Here is a 25444-nt window from a genome sequence, read left to right as displayed (position 1 = left end):
CTGTCTTTCGTCACAGAGACCCAGCCAAGAACCTCGAAGGGTAGAAGGAAAAGATATTTTTTCCTCCCCTCTGATATGTTTAAGGAAAAAATTAAAACAATAATAGAAGCCTTCTGTCACTTCCATCCGCCTCCCTGTGCCCCTTCCCTGTCACGTGATGGTCTCTCCACCTACGAGGTAACCACTATCCTGAATTTTGCATTAATCATTCTCTTGCTTTCCTTTCTTGGTGGTTCTCAAGCCGTTAGCCTCACCTAGAGAGCTTGTTAAGACATGGATTGCTGGGTCCCGTGCCCAGTTTCTGATTTAGTAGATCTGGGGTAGGGCCCAAGAATTTGTGCTTCTCGGAAATTCTCCGGTGGTTCTGTTGCTGCTGATGCCAGGACTACACTTTGAGAACTGCTTTATCTCAAAGGTACTCTTGCCTTCTCTGTGATGACTTGTGTCCTCCCCTAAAACCTAGCCACTCAATAAATGTAGCTTAAGGACTTCCCCTCCTTCTTCCTCTACTCCATTTCCTATCACCCAGTTTATGAGCACTCAGTCTTTGCAGAATAGTTTGATTGATTGTGACATTTGACCACTTTCCATTTTTTTCTTTTCTGTTAATGAGCTCATTTATAAGTTACTTCTCATTAGTGTATGTGTGTCTCTTGTTGTAAGTTAACTAGAAGGACGGGTATAAACAACATTTACAAGTCATTCATCTAAACTTTAAGCTCCTTGAAAGCTGGAACCAAGTGAAGGGATTCAGAACATGCCACCCCAAAATATTCTTCTTTAATTATTGATTACTGATCATTTTGAGCTGAAGACACTTGTGAAACAGCAGATACAGGAAGGGCTCTCCCCCTTTCTATCTAAGAGCAGGATGTAAATTTTTCCTTGAGAAAGGTGCCCTCCCTGTACCAGGAAGAGAAGGACATTCTTATCATCAGAGACTGGGAGTTGACTCCGGTCTGTATAAGCAAACTTACTAAAATAACCCTTATCTTCCATTAGTTTCCCTCACATACTTCCTAGTCACTGAGCCACGATTTACTGCCCCTAGTCCAAGGACCTTTGCTTTGTCACATCCCCACAATTTATCATTCTTTTTGTAAAAAGGTATGTACCTTACAGGCTTTTGGACCTAACAACTTCTTTGGGTCTTCATTTTCCTTCTGTGAAGACACCTGTGTATATGTAAAAAAAAAAAAAAAATTAAATTTGTATGCTTTTCTCCTGTTAATCTATCTCATGTCAGTTTAATTATTAGGCCAGCTGCAGAATTTAAGACGGTAGAAGGAAGTTTTTCCTCCCCCTACACAAGTTTAATTTCCCTGTGTAGTCTACCTCTTCAAGTAAGCTACACGCCATAATCTGCCAAATTCAGTTGCTTGTAAGAGCCAAAAGACGATTAAATAAATGAAACTTGACAAGCGGAACTTTGCTGATCTGGAGACCACGTCCTATGTAAAGAGGGCAGCTATACTTGGATTTAAGCCAATCGCGGGTCCCTTGTTTTCTCATTTTCCCAGTTTTCAAGAGAAACCAGAAATAATCCCAACTAATTCAACATTTTAAGTATACAGAGCAGGCACACAGAGTACACAGATTCCATACAGAGTACACCTGCAGGAACTGAAACTGAATCCATTCCACATTTCTAGACCTTTTCAGTAAATGGATGGATGGATGGATGGATGGATGGATGGATGGATGGATTGGTGAGTGAGTGAGTGAGTGAATAATGAGTGGTAGCTCTGGGGGAGGGGAGCGGTTAGTGGAGAAAACAAGCAATTGTTGAGTACCTGCTCTATGCCTGGCCCTGTGCAAAGGGCTTTATATACCTTATCTCATTTGACTTTCATAACAAAACTTCGAGGTAGTTATTATCATTCTTGTTTATTTCCACACTCATTTCACAGATAAAGGAAGGAGGCTTAGAAAGACCCAGGGTCACACCACCAGTTTTCTTTATTTATAACCTACTTAATTTTAAAAACAGGATCTCAGATGAGCTCTTATGATTTAAGCTGGGTCCTGAGCCTTGGATTCCAGAGAGCTCTGTTATGCCAAATTGCCACTATCAAAGGAGTCAGGTTCCCAGAAGGCAGGTCAGGAGGGTGCCAGGAGTTCGGGGTGGGGGGCAGGATTGCTTCCTTGGGGATGTTACCAAACCACTTATAGCTTCATGCTTCTCAAGGATATCAACTAGTACTAAGGTGCTAAGACACAAGGGGTCTCTTGCCGGCTTAATATACCTGCCCTTCCCACTTTCTCCTGTCTCACTACTTACTACCCTCTCAGAAGTCAAGATTTCTGCCTATCAGCCTTGGAGCCCACTCCATCTTAATTCCTTTCTAGAGCCCAGTAGGATAAGGACAGAGACGCAGATACAGGAGCCGTTTGTTTGGAAAACATTTTATTGGAGTTACTGAGGCAGGAAAGAGTGACCATAGATAGGATGGTGATCAGATCCCACAGTGGCCCCCTCTTTCAGTGGTATCAGCAGTGCTGAGTCTCGAAGGGGCTGGTCATTGGGCATCAGCAGCTGCACCCGTCAGTCCTCTCAGCTGTGGGGAGAGAGGGTACGGTCAGTTTGGAGACCCTTGGGGGTGGGGAGCCGGAGTCCTAAGAAAGCCCAGGATAGGGTGGGGCCCTGGTGGAAAGGAATCTCTGCCCCAGTCTAAGTTCCTGTTCTCCTCTGAGTTACAGTAGTTGCGATTTCCCTTAGCTTTGTTTTTCTTAATCTTTATTGGAGTATAGTTGATTTACAATGTTGTGTTCGTTTCAGGTGTACAGCAAAGTGAATCTGTTATACATATACATATACCCACTCTTTTTTAGATTCTTTTCCCATATAGGTCATTACAGAGTATTGAGTAGAGTTCCCTGTGCTGTACGGTAGGTCTGTATTAGTTATCTATTTTATATATAGTAGTGTGTATGTATATGTCAATCCCAATCTCCCAATTTATCCCTCCGCACCTTTACCCCCGCCCCAGGTAACCATAAGTTTATTTTCTACATCTGTAACTCTATTTCTGTTTTGTAGGTAAGTTCACTTGTAGCCTTTTTTAGATCCCCAATATAAGCGATATCATGTGATATTTGTCTTTCTCTGTGTGATTTACTTAGCTTTGATCAGAAGGTTTATCCTCCTTTCACTTTCCCCACTCTCCCACTGAGATCCTCTGCTTTTTCCCTCACCCCCAGCCTCCTTTCTCTCCTAATGCCCACTGCCTCTTACCTTAGGAAAAGCATCCCAGTTGAAGAAAGGAAGTCTCCTTTTGACAGACTAAAACAGAAAAAGAGAATGAGAGTGATGTGTTACAGGTCAGGTGAGCATGGATCAGTAAGCGCTTGCTGAAGAGCTCTCTTTAGCGGTGACGCTGTCATTGTTTTATAATTACAATAAGCATTAATATTTCCTGAGCACTTCTTCTGTGCCTGCCTTATACTGACTGCTTTACGGGCATGATTTCATTTGGTCTTCACAGCAGCAATTTTTTTTTTTTTTTTTTTTTGCGGTACGCGGGCCTCTCACTGTTGTGACCTCTCTCCCTGTGGAGCACAGGCTCCGGACGCGCAGGCTCAGCGGCCATGGCTCACGGACCCAGCCGCTCCGTGGCATGTGGGATCTTCCCGGACCGGGGCGCGAACCCGTGTCCCCTGCATCGGCAGGCAGGCTCTCAACCACTGCGCTACCAGGGAAGCCCCACAGCAGTCTTTTGATGTTGGTACTGTCATCGTCTCCACATCACAGATGAGGAAACCGTGGCTCAGAGAAGTTAAGACATTTGCAAGAGGGCATGTAGCGAGTATGTGCGGGTCACGCACTACAGGCTCTATTTCCAGCGCTACCACTGACTTAGCCTTCTAAGCTTGGGTAAGTCACCCAACTTAGAACCTCAGTGTCTTCCTGGAGGGTGAGGGAATTCGAATAAACTCTTGACTGATTAAGTTCTTCCTTTTCAGAGATTGTCTTTGTGGGCCACGTTAGGAAAATAAGGTCTGGCCACGACAGCCTCCCCGGGAAGTTTTCTTCAGTTGGGCAGCACCTAAGTGGGACAGTTACTCCCTCCTAGAGCCCAGGAAAGAACCAAAAGGGCTAGACTAGAATGCGTTGCCGCTACCCGGACCAACCGTCAGGAGAAAAAGGGCGCCCAGTTGCTTACCTCGAAGAGGGCCTTCCAGTTCAGGAATTCATCAGCCTTAAGAGCCTTTGCAGAGAGAGAAAGAGACCAGAAGACAATCAGTTCCAGGGAAGGACAGAGCTTAGCCCCTAGCCCTCTGGGAAAGGTGAAGGACCATGACAGCTCTGCAAGCTCTCCACCCAGGCATCAATCTCCTTTAGGATTTGGATATTTATGGGGGCCGAATTAAAGAATTAAACTTACAGGTCGCGACTTTTCAATGTTTGGAAACCGGGCATAAGCGGTCTAGGCAAAGAAGCAGGGTGTTCAGAAAGTTATTTAGGAACATGAACAGATGGGGGACGAACTCGTAGTCAGATGGGGGGAAAACAGGTGGTTTACCTCCTTGATTCCTGCCACATTATTACCAACGGTGATTCCTTCCTGGAAAGCGAAGGGGAGAAAGGAGACAAATGATGGCAAATCCCCTTCCCCAAACCCTCTCTGCCAGCTCTGCTTCCCTCCACAGGGCCAAGTCCCATTCTCCGCCACGGGGCCTCCGTTAACCCACTCTGTCCCAGTGTGGCGGATGATTGACAGATGTGCACATGTCGAGAAGGGATGGGAGAGTGGCACGGGGGACACAGAGAAGTCGGAGCCCAGGTCCGCATCCACTGTCGGCAGCAGGAAGAGAGGGCGGAGAAAGAGGATTCCTCCCAAGAAAAACGAGCTAGTGCGGTTCTGCTGTGGACTCAGGGTGTTCCCGAGACACCCACGCTCAGCCCACGGAGCTGGAAGTGGGAGATTGGAAGGCAGGTGGGGGCCAAGTTTCTGAGGTGCCCTGTCTGCCTTTACTTCTGGAGGTTGGTTTGCTTTGTGACTTGAATTGCCACAAAAGGCTGAGTCTCCGTCTCCCTGCTCCAGCTGGGAAGCCCACCTCCCACCCCCGGACTTCAGTGCCTCCAATCTGTTGCCATCCCGACCTTAGCTGCCCAGCCTCATTACCCCTCATTTCTTCCTTCCCACAACAGAGGTCACAAACAGGTAGCCTACAGCCTAGACCCAAATGTTTAGATCTCATCACAATTTGGTTTGTTTGTTTTTTAATTTGAATTAAAGGTTTTTAATTAGTAAGAATTCATAAATCCGATTTTCAGGTTCTCTTGAAAATTTTTAAACTCCGGCCACACTGGGTACATTTTCCCACTTAGCAGCAGTCAGATGGCACAGAGACTGTCCCCTTCCAGGTTGGGCAAATTCATTCCACCTCCCCTGAGGCCCCACCAGCCCTCTTGCGCACCGACACCGCTTGCTGGGATCCTAAGCAGTGGCGTCTGTGACCCCTATCGTAGACTTGCAAATCCAACGTGCACATTCCCCCATCCCCCTCACAGTGCGATAAGGTGGGGAGAGAGGGACCTCAGGATTTTTCCTGGCTGGAGACTGGCTCCTAAGGATTCTTGGTACGGCCTAAGCTCCAGAGGTAGCAGGGCGCTTCTAGCCACCTGAGAGCCGTTCCCAGGGATACAGACAAAACAGATGTGGGGCTGAACCCAGACGACCAACTTCAGCCCCTGTCTCCTCTCAGGATGTCCAGCCTCTACCCCACACTTTACCATCCTTTCCAGAAAGATAAGCCTCTCTGCCCCTTCCCAGGAAAGCTTTGTCTCCTTCCTCCTTTCTTCCCTTCCTCAGAGCCCCAGCTTCTCATACAGCCCCTGGTAACAGCCAAAGATAAGAGCCACTTATCCAGTGACCGATTGAGTCAGCTAACAGGCGTAAGAGAAGGAGAACCCAGGTGACGTGCTCACCTCAGAACTGCCCAGGGCAGCCCCCTGAGCAGAGTGGAACGCCAGGAGAGAGAGAAGAACCACAGCAGCAAGAACTGGGATCTTCATGGTGTCAAGTTTGGGGTGCTCTGAGGCAAGGCAAGGCTTGCCCTTTATACTCCCAGGGAGGTAGATCTGAACAGAACTGGGGTCCCCACCCTACTGACTCACCCCCAGATCCTGTCGCCCACCCCTGGGGCTCTGGGAAGGGGAGGTGTGGACCGTTTCCCACTTACCTTGGATTTCTCAATTCACATTCTGCCCTGGGCACTTGGAAGGTAGGCTGGCAATAGGGTTCTTCAGGCAAATGGAGCTGAGATGGAGACAGGTTGGACCTGTCCCTCCCAGAGACTGGCCGTGGCACCCAAGCAACCTCTCCTTTTGTCTTTGTCACTTTGCCTTATATCTCTTCGTTCCTCTCTTATAATTCAGGCTTTTTCCCACCCTATCCAGTTCTGTCTAAACTCCCTATACTGGCATTGAAGGCCTTCCATACTCTGACCTCAACCCACCCTTCTAACTTTTCCTTCTTTCATTCCCTTTGCACATACTTCACATTCTGGCCAAACTGGACTCCTTACCAAAGATATCCTTCTTTTTCCTCCTCCAAGCAGCTGCCCATGCTACCCCTTATGCCTAAAATGCCCTCCTCTCATCTCTTGTTCTCAGAACCCAACATCCATCCTGGATTAAGCTTCCCAGATGTCTCCCATCATCTGTCATCCCCCTTCCCAAACTTTTCCCTTCTCGTAATTGCCATAGCAATTCATTTGTATCTCTCTGGCATTGTACCTAGAGTAACTTGTGTTCTTCCCTCTTAGAATAGCAAGTTCTTGAGGTCAGGAACTATGTCTTAATCACCTATACATCACCATGCCCTAGCACCATGCCCTTACACAGTGGAGGTGGATTCGACATACGCTAGGTTGGATATCTTAGAATTCAAGCATCCTTCCACCAAGTTGTGCGCTTTCTTCCTTTGGGGCCGGACCCATTATCCAGCTGCCCATCTTATACTCTTGGGTCTTCAGAGAGGTAACTGTCTTGAGCTAAGAAGACAAAGAATAGAGAAACACGGGGACTTCCCTGGTGGTGCAGTGGTTAAGAATCCGCCTGCCAATGCAAGGGACACGGGTTCGATCCCTGGTCAGGGAAGATCCCACATGCCGCAGAGCAACTAAGCCCGTGCCTCGCAACGACTGAGCCTGAGTTCTAGAGCCCCCAAACCACAACTGCTGAGCCCATGTGCCGCAACTAGAGAAAGCCTGTGCATCAATGAAGACCCAACGCAGCCAAAAATTTAAAAAAAGAAAAAAAGAAAGAAAGAATAGAGAAACACAAAAAAAGCAAAAATAGGTCTTAGAGCTACCCAGTTGGGCTCTAGGTCCTGAACTTTGAGCACCCACACCATTTCGTTGAGCTTATTCTGCTCCCCACCTGACTCCCCAAGCTTGGCAGTTGTATCACCTCAAAGTGACAGAACATCCTAATCGAGTAGCGTTCTCCACAACTGAGGCTCAGGTGGCCCAACCGGTTCCCGGTGTAATAGGGAGGTGCTGGAACATAGACGGGTGCTGCCAGGACAAAGCAACACCTCGTTTCAGCGTGGGCTCTTTACCCCGTCCTGATGCAATACACAGAGATAACAGGCCTGGAGGTGTAGCGGGCTGGATCTTATCCACCAACAGTCTTCATGAACCCCAGAACCTGGCACTTCAGTTCGATTCTCCTCCTGCCCCTACTCTCCAGTCCCCGACATCCCACCCCTCTTGAGCCTCCGGAAGCCTCCTCCGTTTTTCTAATGGCACCTCCCCTTTCGCAGAGCTACCTGAGGAGGCGGTGCTTGAGGAAAACTCGCTAAGCACAGATGACCATGTCATGCAAGGCTGGTGTTCCTAGAGGGGACGAGTGAGAAAATGACAGATGGGTGGAGCGCCTCCCCAAAAGGTTTTTCTGGAGGACACAAGTTTTCATGTGTAATGAATTCCCACCAATTCATTAACAGGGACTGAAAGAGCTCATTAACCGCCGTCCTGTCATCACAACGTCAGCTGTGAACGAAGTTGAATGAAGAACAAGCAGAATGAAGGAGCAACGAAGGAGAGCTGATATTCAGTGATGAAGTCCAGTCAGACCTGCTAGTGGAGGAGCGCTTCAGCCTGGGTAACTCCAGAGCAACAGAGGAGCCCAACGCCGTCGTCCGCTGGGCCTCAGCTCTCTTTTCCAACAAATTCATTTCCTTGTTGCCCTTTTTCCTCCTCACACTAATGCTGCTAATAGTAACGTTAGCCAATTTATTGATGTCGTACTCTGGGGCAGGCCTTGTGCTAGGTATTCTAATGCAGGATCTCACTGAAAGGTCACAGTGCTTCTGTGGGACAGGTATTAACAGTTATCCACATTCTGTAGGCAGGGGAAGCACCGCACACAGAGGTTAAATAACTCACCCTAGGTCACACAGCCAGGGTGTGGCCAGGCCAGTGTTAGAACCCCAGAGCTCCAGAGGCGGCCCCTGTATTGCCCCTTTGCTGTACTGTGTCCTACCAAGGGCCTCGGTCGGCCCACCTAACGCCCTGGATGAATTAGACCCATGCCCTGAGAGTCGGGGGGCAAGGCTGCAGGTAGCCCCCTTTTGTCCGCTCGACCAGATGTCATTTTGTGGTGTGCAGCCCGCACAGCCGTAGGCGGCAGCTCTGAGCAGACGTGCATTAGTTTCAGTGGGTTAAACTACGCTCTTGCCACATGAAAACCGAGAACTGAGAGATTGATGGTACTCAATGAGCATACGTCTCAGGGTGAACCTGTGCTTGCCTCAGATTCCAGATGCCTCTTATAGTATGAGCATCTTGTCACAGCAAGTGTGCGTTTAAAAGACAGTCTTCTAGCTCTAGTGTTTGACGTTTTAGTGTTTAAAGATGGGTTCTTTTATATAATGCCTCTAAATACAAGCCTACTACTTCATGTTCACAACCAGAGGAATTCTGTTCTTTTTCTGGAGGAAAAGAACCGGCTGTGCTGGACTTATGATCGATCTCCATTTGGCATTTTCAAGGGTAATTTTGGCTTTACATGATTTATGCTGTAAATGCTAATCTAGAGTCTGGGGTCTCTCTCCCAGTTCCCTCCCCTTCCCCCACCTAAACTGCCTCAGTGAGTTTGTGTTCCCCGAGTGTGCAGTGTCCAATGGTTGGGCAGGCTGGGGAAGAGAGGGTAGGGGGACGCTCACTGGCAGAGGGTCCCAGCGGTTGGAGTAATGGGTGGCAGGAGAATCTACCTGGGATTCAGCGTCGGCTGCATCACAGAGGGTTAGTGGAGTCGGACAGAGGCACAGAGCCTGGCTCTGCATCACACCAGCTCCAAGTCTGCTTGATCTAGTTCCCACTCCGAGAATACCAATAAACCTCTGTTTTCCCACAGGCCTTCGCCCACCCCACCCCAAATCTGCCAGAACTTGAGTGTGGGTAGGAGGCCAGGCCCAGCCTTGATTGCTACATTACAGACACACCTAGGGGCTGGGAGCCAGCCTCCTGGGTTCAGGGAGGGAATGGGGGATTTGAAGGGATGCACACTGGGGCCTCAGGGTCTCGGTGAATATCTAGGTGAAAAGCCTAGAATCATTGGAGAGAAAGGGGGCTGGGATGTGGGCTACTGGGGGGCAGAGCCCAGGGCATCCCTGTCCCGTCCTGTCCTCCCTCTGCCAGGGTTAGGGTCACACCCAAGAAAGCAATCACGCTGCCCAGCAGGTCTGGTGTCTTCCTTCACCGCCGACCCTCTGCCCTGTGCACGCTTTGCTTAAACTTCTCCCAGGAAGACCTCTTGGATTGAGCCCACTTAATTCTGATCTCTCCTTCCATCCTCTAACCCAAATATTTATTAAACAGCCATTTTGACTCCTGGTGCTAAGGATTCGAGATGGACAGGGTACCTGTCCTGTGAAGCTTGTGTTCCAGTTAAAGAGAGACAGATTACAACCTAACAAAAAATTAGGAAACAAGATCATTTCGAGAACACGACAAGGTCTGTGAAGAAAATAAAACAAGGTGACATGATAGCGATTGGGTAGGTGTCCTCGGTTAAGCTGGCTTGGGGTTTTGAATTTAGACCAAAAGTCGTTAAAGTTTCAACCTTCTGAAGATCTCGGGTTCCAGGGACGGGTAGCCGCGGTGTTCCTCGGGAGCCTTTCCCGGCAGGTCCAGGTTGACACTGGACAGGGAACCAGAGGCAAACGGTGCTGAGCCACGCCGAGGGGATGTTATTCTACAACTAATGGAGCTTGTGGGGGATTCTGAGCAGGGGAAACTCCCTGGCTGCCGTGGGACAATGGACGTTAGGGGAAAATCGAAAGTCGGAGGCTCTGCCATGAAGCTGCTTCAGAGGCTCCGGCAGGACAAAGGGGAGGCCTGCCGTTTTATGAGAGTCCTTTACACCTGAGGGCCTTAGCCTGTGCTTTAAACTTCAGAGGGTGGCTTTCAGCCTTTTGGACCAGGAACGCCCCAAGTCCAGAAACAATGTTGACCACTTCAGCTTCTCCCTCAGTCCCTCAGGGACTGGCACGTGACGACCCGAGGTCCAGCAGTCTGTAACCCTCACCCCACACCCCAGGAAGCCCGCTGTCAGTCAGCGGGAAGGACTGAGCCTCAGCCCCCGGGACGGACCGCGCTCTCTTCCCTGTGGCTGCGAGGAGGTAGTGCAAGGCCCTCCCTTCCCAGGTGAAACCCAAGATGAATAGAAGGCAGGAGCCGTAGTTTAAGGACAGAAGTGAGAAGAGGATGCACATCAAGTTGGTTCCCCCGAGTCCTTTTGGGGCCCGACTTCTTTCATTTATTCATCAACTGAGGCCCACCCTGTGCCAGCCCCTGGGCTAAGCCCTGGGAACGCAACAATGATCAAGGCAGGCAGCGGTCGTGCCCTCGGGGAACTTGCAATCTCTGAGGGCGTCACTGAAGCTGGCAGGGTGCTTCCCGGCCTCCTTTCACTTCCTGGGTCCACGAGAGGTGGTCAAGGACCTCCGAGGTGTCAGAGAGCGGTGGGGCCCCTTAGTTTAGGCTCACTGTGTGGGCTTGGCGGGACTTTGCTCAGAGACGCTAAGCACAGACTCCCCGCCCCGTGCCCAGGGCTCCTCGGCTGGTGGTCAGCCCGGGCTCAGCCTGCGCCCCAGCTTCTGGCTGTTTCCTTGGCGCGTGAATGGAGTAGAAGGTTTTCACCAGCCCTCTGTCTCCTGGAGAGCCTCTACGGCACGTGACAAGGGGCTGGGTACTCGCCACTCCCCCCAGCTTCCTAAACACGTCAACCCAGACTCACCCTTGTCCACACCTTGGTGTGTGCACGAGGCTGAGTCTGAGGCGTATTCTCTGCCGGTCCCGCGCTCTTCCTTCGCTCTTCCTGCTGCCCCGCCCTGACCCTCCAGGATGGGTCTCCTCTCTTGGAAGAGTCCCTTAACTCCCACCTCCTGACTTCAGTAGCTCCCCTGTGGCTTTTTCAGGCCAGCGGAACATCCGTGACTGCTCCAAGTGCAGTAAGCCTGCTAGTCACGTGTAAATTGGGCAAAGATGATTCTTCACAGATGGAGAAACCCAGGCCCGGTGAGATCCGCTACTTCTCATCAGGACGTCCCAGTCTTCTCTCTCTCGGCCCATCCTGTATACCCCTCTCAGGAAGAAGGCGAGTTACCTGCCCCTGAACCTCCCTCTTCCCTCCTCCCTGATCCAGGCCATCAGTGTAGTATTAAAGAATAAAATTTGCCAAAGTTGGGCTTCCCTGGTGGCGCAGTGATTGAGAGTCCGCCTGGCGATGCAGGGGACACGGGTTCGTGCCCCGGTCCGGGAAGATCCCACATGCCGCGGAGCGGCTGGGCCCGTGAGCCATGGCCGCTGAGCCTGCGCGTCCGGAGCCTGTGCTCCGCAACGGGAGAGGCCACAACAGTGAGAGGCCCGCGTACCACAAAAAAAAAAAAAAAAAATTTGCCAAAGCCTTAGGGAAACAAGACTCATGTTTTATTTCCACAGAGAAACTCTAAAGTAGGACACGCCTCCTGAATTTCTGTCATGGTAACTTCAGGTCACAAAATGGAGCAGGTGAAGCAATGGCTGGTGTATCCACTGAGACTGACGGTCAAGGAGACACCACAGTGGGTGGGAGGAAACAAGGGACAGACAGATAGGCACCCAACCTTGAAAAAGCAGGTGTTAGCACCCATACCAAGAGCTGGGGGAGGGGCACAGTCAGGTCCCTTGATGACTGATGGTTTTCAGGGCTTCAGTCGCAGTTGGAAGTGATTTTCTAGAAGACAAGAAAAGAGAAAATGGTAGAACACGGCCACTCCTAGAGCTGCTGAAACCAGGCATCCTCTCACCCAGCTTCTGCACCCACAGTTCCCTCGTGTCCTGCCTATGTCACCTGCGGTCCCCTCACTTTCACTCCTCCCTAAAACAAATATTACCTCTTCCCCACCGGCGACTCGCGTCTTTCTGCCTCTGAGCCTTTAAACCCGAAAGGCTCACCTCACTACAGTCCCCCCCGCCCCACCCCCACAATGCCTATCCTGTTCCCGCTGCTGTTCTCTGGCCCTGCCTCTGTCAGGCCACCACCCAGCACTCAGAGGGTGTTCCGAGTGTTCTAGGTCATCTTCTCATGAGTCTTTCTCCACACCCCACGCTGGGGTCTCCTCCTTAATACCTTTAGTGTGTCCACCCAGAGCAAAGGGAGTGCCAAGCCCCCAGCCCTCCCTCCCCCTGCCCACCCCCGGGGCGGCGTGCCTCAGCTCCTGGCTGCAGCCTTGCACAGCTCACTGACACTCACCTACCAAAACTTCGCCCACTGCAGGAGGCCAGGTCGCGCCCGGGAAGCCTGCAGGACGAGGAGAATGTCTGAGTGGACAGAGCACCGTCCCCGGCACACCCTCCGGCCTCAGACCCCTTCTCTCACCAGCCGGATTTTCTCTGCCCCAGTACTTACCGAGGACGAAATCGTGACTCTCCCCTGTAAAGAGAAGATCAGAGGAGGTGAGGTGAGGACCTCAGTGCCCTCTCTGGACTCGACCATGTCCTTAGGGCTCAGGAAGGGCCCATGGCGGGGACAGGCTCAGATCAGGATCACCCCAAAGGTCCTTTGGGTCTGATTGTGGCCCTTCAGCCACAGCAGATATCTCACCCTGAGTGCATTTCACCCAAGACGATATTGAATATGGTCCCTGAGCACACACTGACCAAGGGGAGTGAAAAGAGGAAAGGTCGGTCTCCCTCTGCCTGCTAGGGGGATAGACATGGGCCACGAGCAATGGGCAGAAGTGGATGCCCACAGGTAGTGTTAACTACATCTTCACCTCCTTTCGGTCAACAGCTAGTTTCTGATCTCTCAGTAGAAGTCCTCTCCCCAAGGGCAGGGGCTTTATTACTCTGAGAGATGGAGGGATAATACTGCCTGTTTGTTTGTTCGTTTCTAAGCAGACTAATTAGCACGTACATTTACTGAATTTATCAGATTGTTTTCTTTGCATAAAACAAAATCGTCAAATTGTTTTGCCTGTTATCTCCTTCGTGAAAGAAAGCGTTTATTTTCCCACCAACCAAGAGTTCCTGGGCTGGCCTCCTCTCCCCAAGAAAGGTCAGCAGACAAAGGAAAGCTGTCTGTCTGATTTGCCGTGTGCCGTGTGATTTTTTTTTTTTTTTTTTTTTGGACCCTTATATTCTTCACTGAGAGGATCTTGGGTCCCAGTTTTCTCCATGGCAGGTGATGTACCCACGGCTCCCCTAGAACCTTTTCTGAGTGAGTGGGTGTGAACCTTCTACCCTTCTCTTCCAAACTGCTCTCAGGGAGCTGGAGTCCGCCTGCACAGGGGTGGGGAGACATGACTATCAAAGTGAACAGGATTCGGCCTCAGCTAGCCTACCCAGAGGACCTTGGCAGTGAAGGCCTCCCCCGTCACCCCCAGGCAGACCCCGTGCAGTGGGAGTCAGGAAGGTAGCAAGCCTTACCTTAGTGGGGATCTTGGCTGAGTACTGCCCCCCACTGGCAGTAGGGTGTGTCTGCTGGTTATAATGGTAGTTCTGCGGAAGGAAGCAGGGGGTGGGAGAGAAGGGATGAAGGCATTTTGCTCCCACATCCCGGCCCTGGCTGGACCTTTCTCAAAGCCCCTGCCTCCTCCCCTCCTTGTGTCATGTGTTTTCTTGTACAGAATCTCCTTGAGCCAGAGCCCACGCCCTCACCTCGCTTTATGGTCCCAGCCCAGATGGCCCTGCCTCCCTCGTCCCCCTCCACCTCTCCCAGCTCCTCAAGTGTCCCTGGGGAGGTGAGGCGAGGAGACCAAGGAAAGAAGTGAAGTCTGAATCAGGTGGTCGGGTGGCAGTTACGTTAGAAGTTACAGCTGCCGCATCTTGGCATACTGTACCAGGCTGAGAAAATTACAGAACGGGGGGCATGAGGAGAGAGAACTACAGATTGGCCACACCCGGGAGCAAGGCTGAGAGGAACCAGGGACCTTCTAGGGCCTCCTGAGGGAGGGGCTCACCTGACCAGCACCGCCTACCCTCCTCTGGTCCGATGACGCACGGATGCGAAGGGAGAGAGCACCACGGTGAGGGGGGCTCCGTGGTGTTTCAGGCCTGGCTGGACTCTCGAGGCTCCAGCATCCCACCACCCAGGCTCTGCCCTCCCTTTAGAGCCCCAGCAACCCGCCTGGCCCACCCCACCCCTCTCAGTGGTCTGTGATAAGCGCTGCCTTCAGAGAAGGCCTGGAGGAAACTGATGGCCCAGATAGACACAGGACAGATTTCTACACTCAGCATTGGGCAGCCAGGGTAGAGAACGGGTTGGCAACACCTCCGCCACCCAGGCACCTGGAGCCGGAGCTAGAATAACAAATGAGCGGTACCCGCACAAGCTCCCGGGGCAGAGCTGGGCACCTCAGCCCCAGCCCGCCTTCTGCCTGCAGCAAACCCTGCTCCCCTCATAGGCCTTTTAATCCCTGTTCCCAAATGCTGTTCTCTATATGGTCCTTGGAAGGATGGTCTGTTATTCATAGAGGCGAAGTGGAGTACGTTAGGTTAGCTCTGGGTCAAAGGAGAGAAAGGAAGGGGAGAAATACAAGAAAGCAGATGGAGCCCCCTTAAGAAGCACTGCAGATGCGCTGGCCACCTCCCCTGCCCCCAATCGAGGCAAGAGGAAAATCTCTCAGTAGGAGGGAAGTTTAGTTCCTGCCATTGTCACTTCTCTACCAGAAACACACACACACACACACACACACACACACACACACTCTCTCTCTCTCACTCACACTCTCTCTCTCTCTCTCTCTCAGGGTCAGAATGTTCTTCCCAAGTCTGGCTTAACTCTCTACCTTATCCATACCTGAATTCTAACCGCACTATTAGGCCTTACACCGTGGGCACAAACTGGTAGACCGCAGGCCTCCAGACATTTTTTGCTTGGTCCACATGTTTAAATTAAATTAGTTGAAAACCAGATTTCTAGCTTTTCTTGAAAAATCAGACAATGTGGCCCCATCTGTCCAGCCTCACGTGTCCACATGGACAAGTGAGTGGGCAGCCCTTGCCTCAGTGCCCAAGCGTCCTGATTTCCGAAGGCCACCGGCCGTGCGGAATGGACGTGTGGCCTTTGACAGGACCCAGAGGCCCTGCCCATCGAACCCAGATAATCAGACCCCCTGCAGCTGCCTGCACTCGACCATGACCCTCCGTCCTCCCCCCATGCACACTGCCCTCCCGCCGCCCTTCAACTTTCCTCCCTAGTGACCCCTTTCCAGCCCTGAGAGTTGGCCCCCGTCCCAGGTCCCTCCCTCTTCCCCACCCCATGGTCCCCTCCACCCGCCCAGCCGGCACAGCAGCAGGCGGAGACAGTGGCTGGCTTCAAGATCTTGTGCCTATGGAGGCCCTAACCCTGGACCTCGGCTTTTATCCCAGGGAGGACCTCCCACTCTGCTCCTTCTTCAGTGACCCACAGCTTCCCTCTCCCATCCCACCTCCACTGGTGAGGCGTTGCACAAAGGGAGGAGAGTGGGAAGGGAGGGAGGCAACCCCCCTCAGCAGGAATGGGGAGGAACCGGAACAGAACCTGCAAGCCACTGCCCAGGGCCCAGAACCCCGCGTCCTCAGAGCTGAGCTTCCCAACCCTGAAATGAGGGGTCCCACTGCCCTTACCTCAGTAATTGCTTTCCAGTTCAAGAACGGAGTGTTGTGTTTGAACTTCTGGAGGGAGAAGGAGAGATGAGTGGGCCACGAGGAAAGAGAATTCCAAGGGTGGAGGGGGGCAGCTGGTTGGGAAAGTTTGGCGCTGGGTGTAGTTTGGGGTTAGATAAAGATAAGCCTACAGGAGACTGAGGGTGTCAGCATTTCTGATGGCATTGGTGATAAGACTTGGGTGAGATTACCTATCTCAAAAGTGAGAAGAGGGGGAATTTTGTGACAGGTAGGCTGGAGGGAGGGGTAGCTGCCTTGAGGGAGGGAGGGGAAAGGGACAGGATGACCAGGATCCTCAGTTCTTCAAAGACGGAGAATTCTCCTACCTCCCAGAGTCGACTGAAGTAGAGGAGGATGCGAGTCCTGAGGTTTGGGATTTGGTTCTGTGGATGAAAGTGGGGAACAGGTGAGCAGGGAGTCTGACCCCTGCTCACCTAAGCCCCTCTGCTCCTGCGACCACCATTCCTCAGCCTACAGGATTCACTGTGACTAAGGTCCAGGGGGAGCTGGGTGTCTTTAGGGACACCAGAAAACTGTTTCTGGAAACAAGGAGAGAGAAGCTAGGTCTCTGGAGCCACTAACCACCCCTCCGCCACATACACAGCACACGACACCATTCTTCTCTAGCCCCGTTTCCCCCCCAGCCTCAGGCAGAACACAGCTGTGGCAAAACCTCAGGACCAGAACCTGCCCCTGACATTCCCACTTTTTCACCTGCCATGCCACCTCCAGCCCATCTCCCAAAGCTGTAGGGCTGAAGTCTCCCCTTCCTAACCCCTCCTGGAACAACAGTGGAGATGTAAGAAAGGAGGAGACACCAGGAGTGTGGGACAGCTGATATTTATTTCAAGGACAAGCGTTGAGATTAGTGGGGAGACAGTTGCTTCCCTGGTCAGGGGGGCTTCCCTGGTCAGGGGGGCTTCCCTGGTGGCGCAGTGGTTAAGAATCCGCCTGCCAATGCAGGGGACATGGGTTCGAGCCCTGGTCCGGGAAGATCCCACATGCCGTGGAGCAACTAAGCCTGTGCGCCACAACTACTGAGCCTGTGCTCTAGAGCCCACGAGCCACAACTACTGAGCCCGCGTGCCACAACTACTGAAGTCCGTGCAACTAGAGCCCGTGCTCTGCAACAAGAGAAGCTACCGCAATGAGAAGCCTGCGCACCACAACGAAGAGTAGCCCCCGCTCTCCGCAACTAGAGAAAAGCCCGGGCACAGCAACGAAGACTCAACGCAGCCAAAAATAAAAATAAGAAGTAAATAAAAATTTTTTTAAAAAAGAGAATGGGTTGGCGCCCCCATCCACCTGGAGGTCACGGGGTGCGAAAACTCCTCTGGTCCTGAGCAAAGAAATAAGTTCTAAGGGGGAAGTCAATGACTAGGAATTCAGGGACTAGTGGACCAAGCCAAGGGTAGATTGGACCCCTGCTCCGGAAATCCGCAGGGACCTTTTGGCCCACGGCTGTCATCGGGGCAAATCCAGAGAGTCCAGCTTGGGCTTGAAACCCACCCCACCCCCATACTTGCCAGGAACGTTTGGTCCCCCGTCCTTACTCCTCACCCTGGTTGAAGTCCTCGGCTGCCTCGTCGCCCCTCCCTCCGCCGTGAAGGAGCTGGGGACGCTCCATCCTCTTCTCTTCCCACCTCTGTGCTGCCCCTTCCCTAGGAGATCCGATCCTCGGGGGAGCCACCCCAATTAATGCCGCCTGACTGCAAGCACTCCCCTTACTGCCCCCCTGGATGTGCAAAAACGTTTGGCTGTCAGTCCTCTGGCCCTCTGGGAAGTATCTGTGTGTGCCCTGGTTCTCCCATCAGACCCTAAGTGCTCCATGCTCAGGGGCCTGGTCTCCCCGTGGTCCATGGTAGGGAGTCTCACCCCTGCCAGAGACAGTTCTTTACGAAACAGAACAAAACAGTCTATTTTGTTCATCCAAAACAGGACTCCGCTGTAGCTGGGAGCTTCTGCATCTCCTGTCTTTCACTCCCCACCTTACTGCCAGAAAGTGACATTCCTGAGGGCTGTCCCTTTGCCTCCCCGCCTGCCACCAACCCCCTCCCTCACAAGTTCTGGAGGGCAGGGGTCCTAGTCTGCCTTCTTTTACGTGAAGGGTCAGAAACTACACTGCTCACAGGAGCCAGGCGGGTGGCTAGAAGAACTGTGGTGGGCGGCGGGAGTCTGACCACGGGGGAGCGAGTGCCCACGGCAAGAAGCAGCTGCCTCTCGAAAGAGGGGCCCGGTGTTGCCATACTGTTCTTTAAAAATGAATCAAACAGTCAGTGGGCCTTCACCTCCTCTCTCAGTCCACACCCTCTGCTCTGGAGGTACATCTGCTATTCTGGTGTCAAATCAGCCTGGCCAGGGCTTCCACTGCAAGAGGAAGGGGTGGGCGGGGAGGAAGGAGAAGCAGGTTCTGGGCCCCAAGCGACTCCTAACATTACATATGTGCAGGGCCCGGACTGATGGCCCCACCAGGCTCTCGGCGTGTTTGCTTGCTTTTCCCATCTCTCTGGGCATCAGTCCTCAGGTGGTCTTTTAGCTTCGCCTGATGATTCGGTCCGTCCCCTACCTCTGCCTCTGGTTCTTGAGGATTAGGCCTACTGACTCTCCCCTTAACCTTCTGGTGTCAAAGGGGAAACTGAGGTTCAGACCAGTTCAGGTCTGCATGTTGAGACATGAAAGAGGCCCATTCCCTCCTCGTCCCCCCACTCCCAGCTGCTTGCAAGTTCCCCCTCTCTTTTCAGGTCTCTGCTGTCCTTCCTCCTTGTTTTCATCTTTTCTTTTTAAAGCACTGGCTGGAATGCTGTCTTCGTGACCATCATCATTGCTCCCTGGCTCACCAAGCAAGGGTTTAGCTTTCTTCTCTATATCCCTTCTCCCACAAAGATCAGAATGAATGGCCTTCCAGCCCTTACCTTGTTGATGGTGTCCCAGTTCATGAAACCCAGCTTGGATTTTAAATTCTGCAGAGAAGAAGAAGGAGAATGACCAAATTGGGTTCATAAGGTAATTGGCTCAGGGCCCCAGGACAAGAGAGGTCAAGGGCCACTGCTGACAGTCATTATAGAAAGAAGACTTCAGCCTGTGGGACCAAGGGACAGAGGTTTGATTTTGCAAAGGAGAGCGAGCAGAGCACTCTTGTCGAACTCACCTTCCAGAAAGTGTCCAAGCTGAAGAGCCCAGGAAACGTCTGAGAGTTCTAAGGGACCGATGAGAAATGGGATGAGAGTAAGAACCCATGCTGTGAGCAGGAGGCAGGGGCAGGAGATATGGGTGTCGGGGCGGAGGCAGGGGTTGCTTGACACCACGGTCGCAGCCCAAGGAGGAGTGACGTCCTCGTTCACCAAGACGTTGGTTCTATTGACAGCTTCCCCTCCCCCGCTAGACCCTTGCCCCTGGGTGGGGAAAAGGGAACGGATGGTCAAGGCTCTACATCCTGTCGTGCATGCCACCTATCATCCCACTCCTGGCCCACCCTTCTCCGCCTCTGGTCAAGCCACCTTCTCCTCTTCTCAGCACAGTACCTAAGAGCCCCACATCCAGAAAGCCTTCCTGGACTGACTCGCTACTTGCTCAGCAGAATAACCCCACCCAGTCCCTTGAATCATATCCATATTCGTGTTCCCCCCCCCAGCCCTGCCCCCCCAAACACTGCTAGTAGCCAATATGTAGTCCCACTGTGCGCGGGGGCACTGTGCCTCCACCCACCGCTTTCCCACGTGGAGGTGCCTCCACTTTACAGATGGAGAAACTGAAACGTAGAGCTGTCCAACAGCTTTTCTCAGCATCTGTCTCCGTGTCAGACCCCAGTGTTGGGACTCTGAGCCACCTTGACGTGACTATGATGCAAAAGCGCTGCAGTCACTGAGGGGGGTGAACAAGTTAGGCTTTGCTGTCCCCATTTTACCCAAGAGGGAGCCTGGGCTCAGAGAGGTTAATCGACTTGCCTGATGACACACAGATGACAGGTAACACAGCTGGCGTCTGAACCCCCATCTTCTGAATCAAAGTTCACTGCCTTTCCACTTGTCAACCCTGCCTTCTTAAATATGGTTTAAAAAAATATCCCCTTGATTATTCTGTCATTTTTGTCTGTTTTTCCACCTCACCATATATTGAAGACTTTGGTAGTATAAAACTAGAAATAGAATTACAAACTGGGAGAGGGTTTCTTAAAACCTGTCTACCCATGAAAGGTTAGTATCCCTGATATGCAAGGAGCTCTCCCGAGAGCCTTCCAGGGTGGCACCACCACCCCTCGCCTCCTCCTCCCCGTTAGGCGTGCTCCTCGCCCTGTGGGCCCCACTCAACCCCCCGGGGCACAGGCTGGCAGCCTCTCCAGGATGCCTGTTAGAAACCAGAATCTCAGCCCCAGCCCAGCCCTGCTGAATCCGAATCTGTATTTTCACAAGACCTCTAGGTGATTCCTGTGAGCCTTAGCCAACACTTCCTCTGTCAGCACAGCAGTTGCTGAAGGAGAGGCAGATTTCCAGAATAACTAGGAGGGAAATTGTACGCTCTCGAAACACTGTTTCCTTGTACGCTCTCGAAACACTGTTTCCAAAGTCCTTCAAAGAAGTCACCTGAATACTGTTTACCCGCAGGGTAAACAATCCTGTTTGGATTGGTTTTCATACGATTTTTCACAGCCCCATCTGTGGTATAAAGTGAGGTATATCATGTAAGGATCTTCAATTAATTGTCACTTCGGAGCTGGTTAGTCTTTTTAGGAGCATGTGTTTGGTTTCTTCCCTCTAGATTGTAAATTCCCCAGGGAGGGGTTTGGGACCAGAGCTAGCCTTAGGAGGGGGGGGCCGGAGCGGAGTTGCATTGAGGAGGGCACACAGCTGCCGTGATGAGCTGCCGGCACTGCAAGTTCGCCTCTCACCTGACCCCCAGATTCCCCAGACACGTGGACTTCACTGCGTGGATTATCGCACGGTGGGAGAGAGAAAGAGAAACTCTCATTTCCCACGAAGACACCTAGTCCAGTCCCCAGACTGCAGCATTTTAACTCCGTGGCTGGCCCGGGTCCGCCGACCCGGCGGCAGTCAGCCTGTTCCCCGCCCATCCCTCAACGCCTCTTGTTTTCCTTCCCACGGTTCAGGGGAGATCTGCACAGACAAGCCCTCGCCAGGTGCTCACCTCGGGTTTGTTCCAACCACTTCCACCCCTGCTACCCAAGGAGGAGCTGGTATTGTATCCCAGCAAGGGAAAGCGAGAGTCCATGTGGGGTCTCCAAAGGGCTTGGAAGGGCCCAAGTCGTTCCCCAAATAGGAAGTCATCCCATAATAGGCACTATGATATTTTAATGCCCTGCCCAAGCTCCACACTGTCCCATCTTCAGCCGGTCAGTCACGGAGGGAAGTTATTCGGGGCACGGAGAAGGGTAGGTGTGGCCACGTGTATTTGGAAATGTGGGGTAACTGGGGGATTCTGAGCTGCTGCCGTCCAACCTCCACTTCATGCCAGGGGTGGAAAAGCCACTGGAGACCAACTTCATAAGAGCCGTGACCCTGGCACCCTGGGGCTCCTTCGGCCCTCCTCCTGCCTCTCCTCACCCCTCACCCTCTCCTGGAACCTAGAAAGGGGAAGGGACCCCTAGAATCCTTACCTGGGAGTAACCGCCTTGATCAAAATTTCTAGAGTTTTCGAAGGGTCAGTTGTAGGTGCGGGGGGAAAGCAGGTAGTACAGGGAGCAGTAAATTAACACTTGGCTTGTTCTTGCCTGAGACCCTCCTCTTGCCTGAGACCTTTCCCAGACCCCCAAGGAAGCCAGCTGTGCCCCCTCTCAGCAGGACCCCTGATGGGAGTTCTACCCCAATCAGGCTGCCAGGTAGTGGTCCCCTCCTGGCCCTCTCACCCCTCATGTAGGGACACTGTATTTGTTAGCGTCCACACCTCAGCTCTGTAAATGTCCTTAAGGTTCCACGTGCGGTTCTGCCCCAATCCTCCTGGGAGCTTCCCAAACAAGTGTCATGTTTCCCTGTGCCCACCTCTCTTGCTCCATCCACTACCCCAGCTCTAGTCCAATTCGCCAAGTGGACACGCCTGCAGAACTAGAGGTCAGACAGGAGACAGGGCATCCCCGGCACCAGGGAGTGGATGACGAGGGGCTAGAGTGAGCACAGTAGGCAGGGCACCTCTTCTGGAAATTAGAGGGCACATGCAAGCCACACTTCCTGGTGAGGCTGGGAAGGTGGGGAACAGAAGCTGAGGGAGCCCAGGATGACAACTCCGGTGACGCCACCTACCCTGGGGCTGGCAGCATTCAGGAAGACCTCGGAGTGGGTTTCCTCAGCAGGGCCCACCAGGGGCCCCACCTCTGTCTTCAACAAAGGGGAACTTACCCAGTGGAGCCCAGAACTGCCACCGCTGCTGCTGTTGCTGCTGCCGCCACTGCTGTTCCTGCCATTACTGCTGCTTCCCTGAGGGTCAGGAAGAGACCAGAGTGAGGTCTAAAGATGAGGACACCAAGATTGCTTTCCTCCCTCCCCGGCCTCCCTTGCTCAGGAATATTTCCCGCCCAGTCTGAGGGGAGCAGAATTTCTGCAGAATGCCCCAGGTTGTCCTGTCCTCTTACCCCAGAGTTGCTAGAGCTTCTACCTGAGCCAGATGGTGGGCGGTTGGTGCATTGCAGAGGGAAGGGGACGGGTGAGGTTTGAGACTTCAGTCAAAGCCATCCCCACAGGCCAGGCTCTCCTGCTTCCTTGGCTTGGCTTTCTTTCCCATCGCATCTCTCTGCCATGCCCATCTCACTCTTCCAAGCCTCCTCCCCACACCTATCTCTCCCCTGTCCGATCTGCCTCTTCCCTCAACCCCTCCCCTGCCCATCTTTCTTTCCTCTTCGTCTCTCCCACTTTCTATCACACGCCTCCAGACACCTCTTCTTCTCCAGACTCTTCCTCTTACCTCTGCATTTGGGTTGTCGCTGCTTATCCTTGAGCCATAAGGAGGTTGGGCCACAGCTGCCTGCAGGGAGGGTGAGACTGAGCATGGGATCGGGAAGGACACGGGGGAAACGCCAAAAGTGTGGGCTTGAAGGGAGGGAAGTGGCAGGCATCAGGGCCAGGGTGATGTCCTGATGTACCTGAGTGTTGGTCCCTAGGTTGAATGCCCCTCCATAGCCTTCGTGGCCCCAGGAGCCTCCCTGAGAGTTGGTCCCAAAGCTGCCACCTGAGTCTCCAGAATACACATGGTCCCAGGGAATCCCTGGACCTCCAGGATTGCCTGGAGAGCCAGAGGTGCCATGGCCTCCAGATGGAGGCTGCCCATTGGTTCCCTGCAAGAACAACATGGCCGCACTGAGTGTGTGTGGCCCTCTCACTCTGGGATGGGGTAGGACAGGCAGAGCAACTCAGATAGAGGAGCCACAGAGAGAAGCAGGTGGAGAGAGACCTCAGGGTGGTGGGGGAGGGATGCCTAACATAGAAGGAAACTGGCCCAGACAGCCACCAATAAGGGAGCCCTTCCTCCTATTAACTGCTTCCCAGGACTCTCAACCCAGCTGCGCACAGCCTCCCTTTTCCACACCTGGCTTCCAGCCACTCACCAAAGCACCGTTGCCGCCAGGCATCCCCTGCCAGGAGCTGTGGGCAGCATCCACTCCGTGCTGAATGACATTCTCAGCCTGTCTGCCAGCCTCACTCCCAGTGTTTCCAAGAGCATGGGCCGCTTCCTCAACCCCCCGGGCGAGAGCATCCCCCACGCCGGGGCCCATGGTCTCCTTGACTCCAGAACCCGCTGCCTCTCCATCCCTTCCGCCAGTGGCCTCCCCGACTCCGTGCTTGACGGCCTCTCCCACTTCTCGTCCAATGGCCTCTCCCACCCCGTGTCCAGTGGTCTCCATGGCCCCTGCTCCAGAGCTCCCTCCACTCAGCAGTAGGCCAGCCTCCCCACTGCCCAGGCACAGGACCAGCAGGAGGCAGGCCAGACACCCCTGTAGCTTCATCTCTGCCTCGTTCCTTCTCTCCTGAGTGCCTTCTTCCCACCCAAGTTTACTCACTTGCCCTTTCTCTTTCCCTGCGTCTGCGTGCCCTCCTCCCTTCTCTCCTTCCTTCTGACTTCTCGTTCTCCCTTCCTCTAGGTCTGCAGCCTTCTCTCTCCTTTCCCAGATGTCCCTGTTTTCCCAGAGCCCTTGTCCCCGCCGCTACTCCTTATACTGTAGCTTGGAAGAAGGTGGCAGGGCTGGGCAGCCCAGAGTCCCTCCCCCCAGTGACTCAGGCCCAGCCAACCATAGGTGAGCTGTAATTGTGAGTCTGAGAGCCCGTGTCGAAACAGAGAGGGAGCCCGTGCATCAGGGAGGGAGGGGGAAATGGGATGAGACTGGTGCCAAAGTGTTCCCATTTCCCATTTCGCAGGGTAGGGGGTCGCATCTGAGGTGATAGGCTGGTAGTATCTCCTAGAGGCGGTGGGGTGGGGGGCACTTAGGAGAGAGGAATCAGGCAGGACCTCATCAGGGGGGCGAGGGTAGGGAACCCAGCGGGATAGGACCCACCCTAGGTGTAAGCCAGCCTGGGCCGGGGACGCCAGAATGGCAGGACGCCACCTGCCGCTGCAGGTGCCCTTCCTCAGCCTTCCTCTCCGTTTCCATCGGCCTTTGTCTCTCCCATCTCTCTCCCCTCCCATACTGCCACCTAAAGGTGACTGCCTCACACTTCCACACCTTCCAGCCACAGAGAGCCTGGGACCCGGAGGACCGCCCTCAGTGGGGACGCCAGGCATCTGTCCGGGAAGGAAGTGGCTGCGACCCTGAGAGGGGTCATCGGGGCGTCTCAGTTAGCATCCCGGCTGCTCTGAGCTGAGAAAGCTGGGTGTGGAGCTGGGGAGCTGGGCAGGCGGGCCACCCCCAAGGAATGAGGGGGCGGGGAAGATACCTAGGGAGGGAGCTGCTGACCCAGGCACCCATCCTGTTTACCAGGCCTGGTGGGGGCACGTGTGTGAGCTCAAGGCCTGCCGCGAGGGCTGGGACTACACCAGCGCACCCCACTGCTGCCCCCAGCCCCTCCCAGAGGGGCCAGAGTGGCACTGGCAAGGGAGGAGGGGTCAGCACAGGGGCAGGTGCCCCGGGTCAGCCAGTGGCCCTCTCCCCTGCACCCAGCTCAGGGTGCAGAACTCAGGCAGCCTCCCGAGGTCTCATCGCTGCTCAGCGAGCGAGGCTGCTTCTCCACTCCCAGGAACCCCAGGTCCTCCCACTTGGCACTGCCTTGTATCGCTGGGACTCATCACCGAGTTAGGAGGGGCCGGTTTCTATCCGCCTTTCTCAGCGTCTCTCCATCAGTCTCTCTCTCCACCCCAACTCGTA

At 53.3% G+C, this 25444-nt stretch overlaps 1 protein-coding gene across 1 annotated transcript; it reads right to left on the bottom strand.

Annotated features, from left to right (window-relative positions):
* Positions 1-10062: 10062 nt before the first annotated feature.
* On the bottom strand, positions 10063-24091 carry DMKN (dermokine). The gene is made up of 12 exons (XM_032614801.1): positions 23693-24091; positions 23231-23422; positions 23053-23112; positions 22395-22568; positions 19292-19339; positions 19056-19103; positions 16470-16526; positions 16105-16152; positions 13924-13995; positions 12905-12928; positions 12749-12816; positions 10063-10153 (listed from the first exon to the last, which is right to left on the bottom strand). Exons 1-12 carry the CDS (start codon positions 24089-24091, stop codon positions 10063-10065), a joined length of 1281 nt encoding a protein of 426 aa, XP_032470692.1.
* Between the last annotated feature and the right edge of the window lie 1353 nt (positions 24092-25444).

The sequence above is a fragment of the Phocoena sinus genome, chromosome 19 (genome assembly GCF_008692025.1).
Source record: "Phocoena sinus isolate mPhoSin1 chromosome 19, mPhoSin1.pri, whole genome shotgun sequence".
NCBI lineage: Eukaryota > Metazoa > Chordata > Mammalia > Artiodactyla > Phocoenidae > Phocoena > Phocoena sinus.
This window is presented reverse-complemented; position numbering and strand designations above follow the sequence as displayed.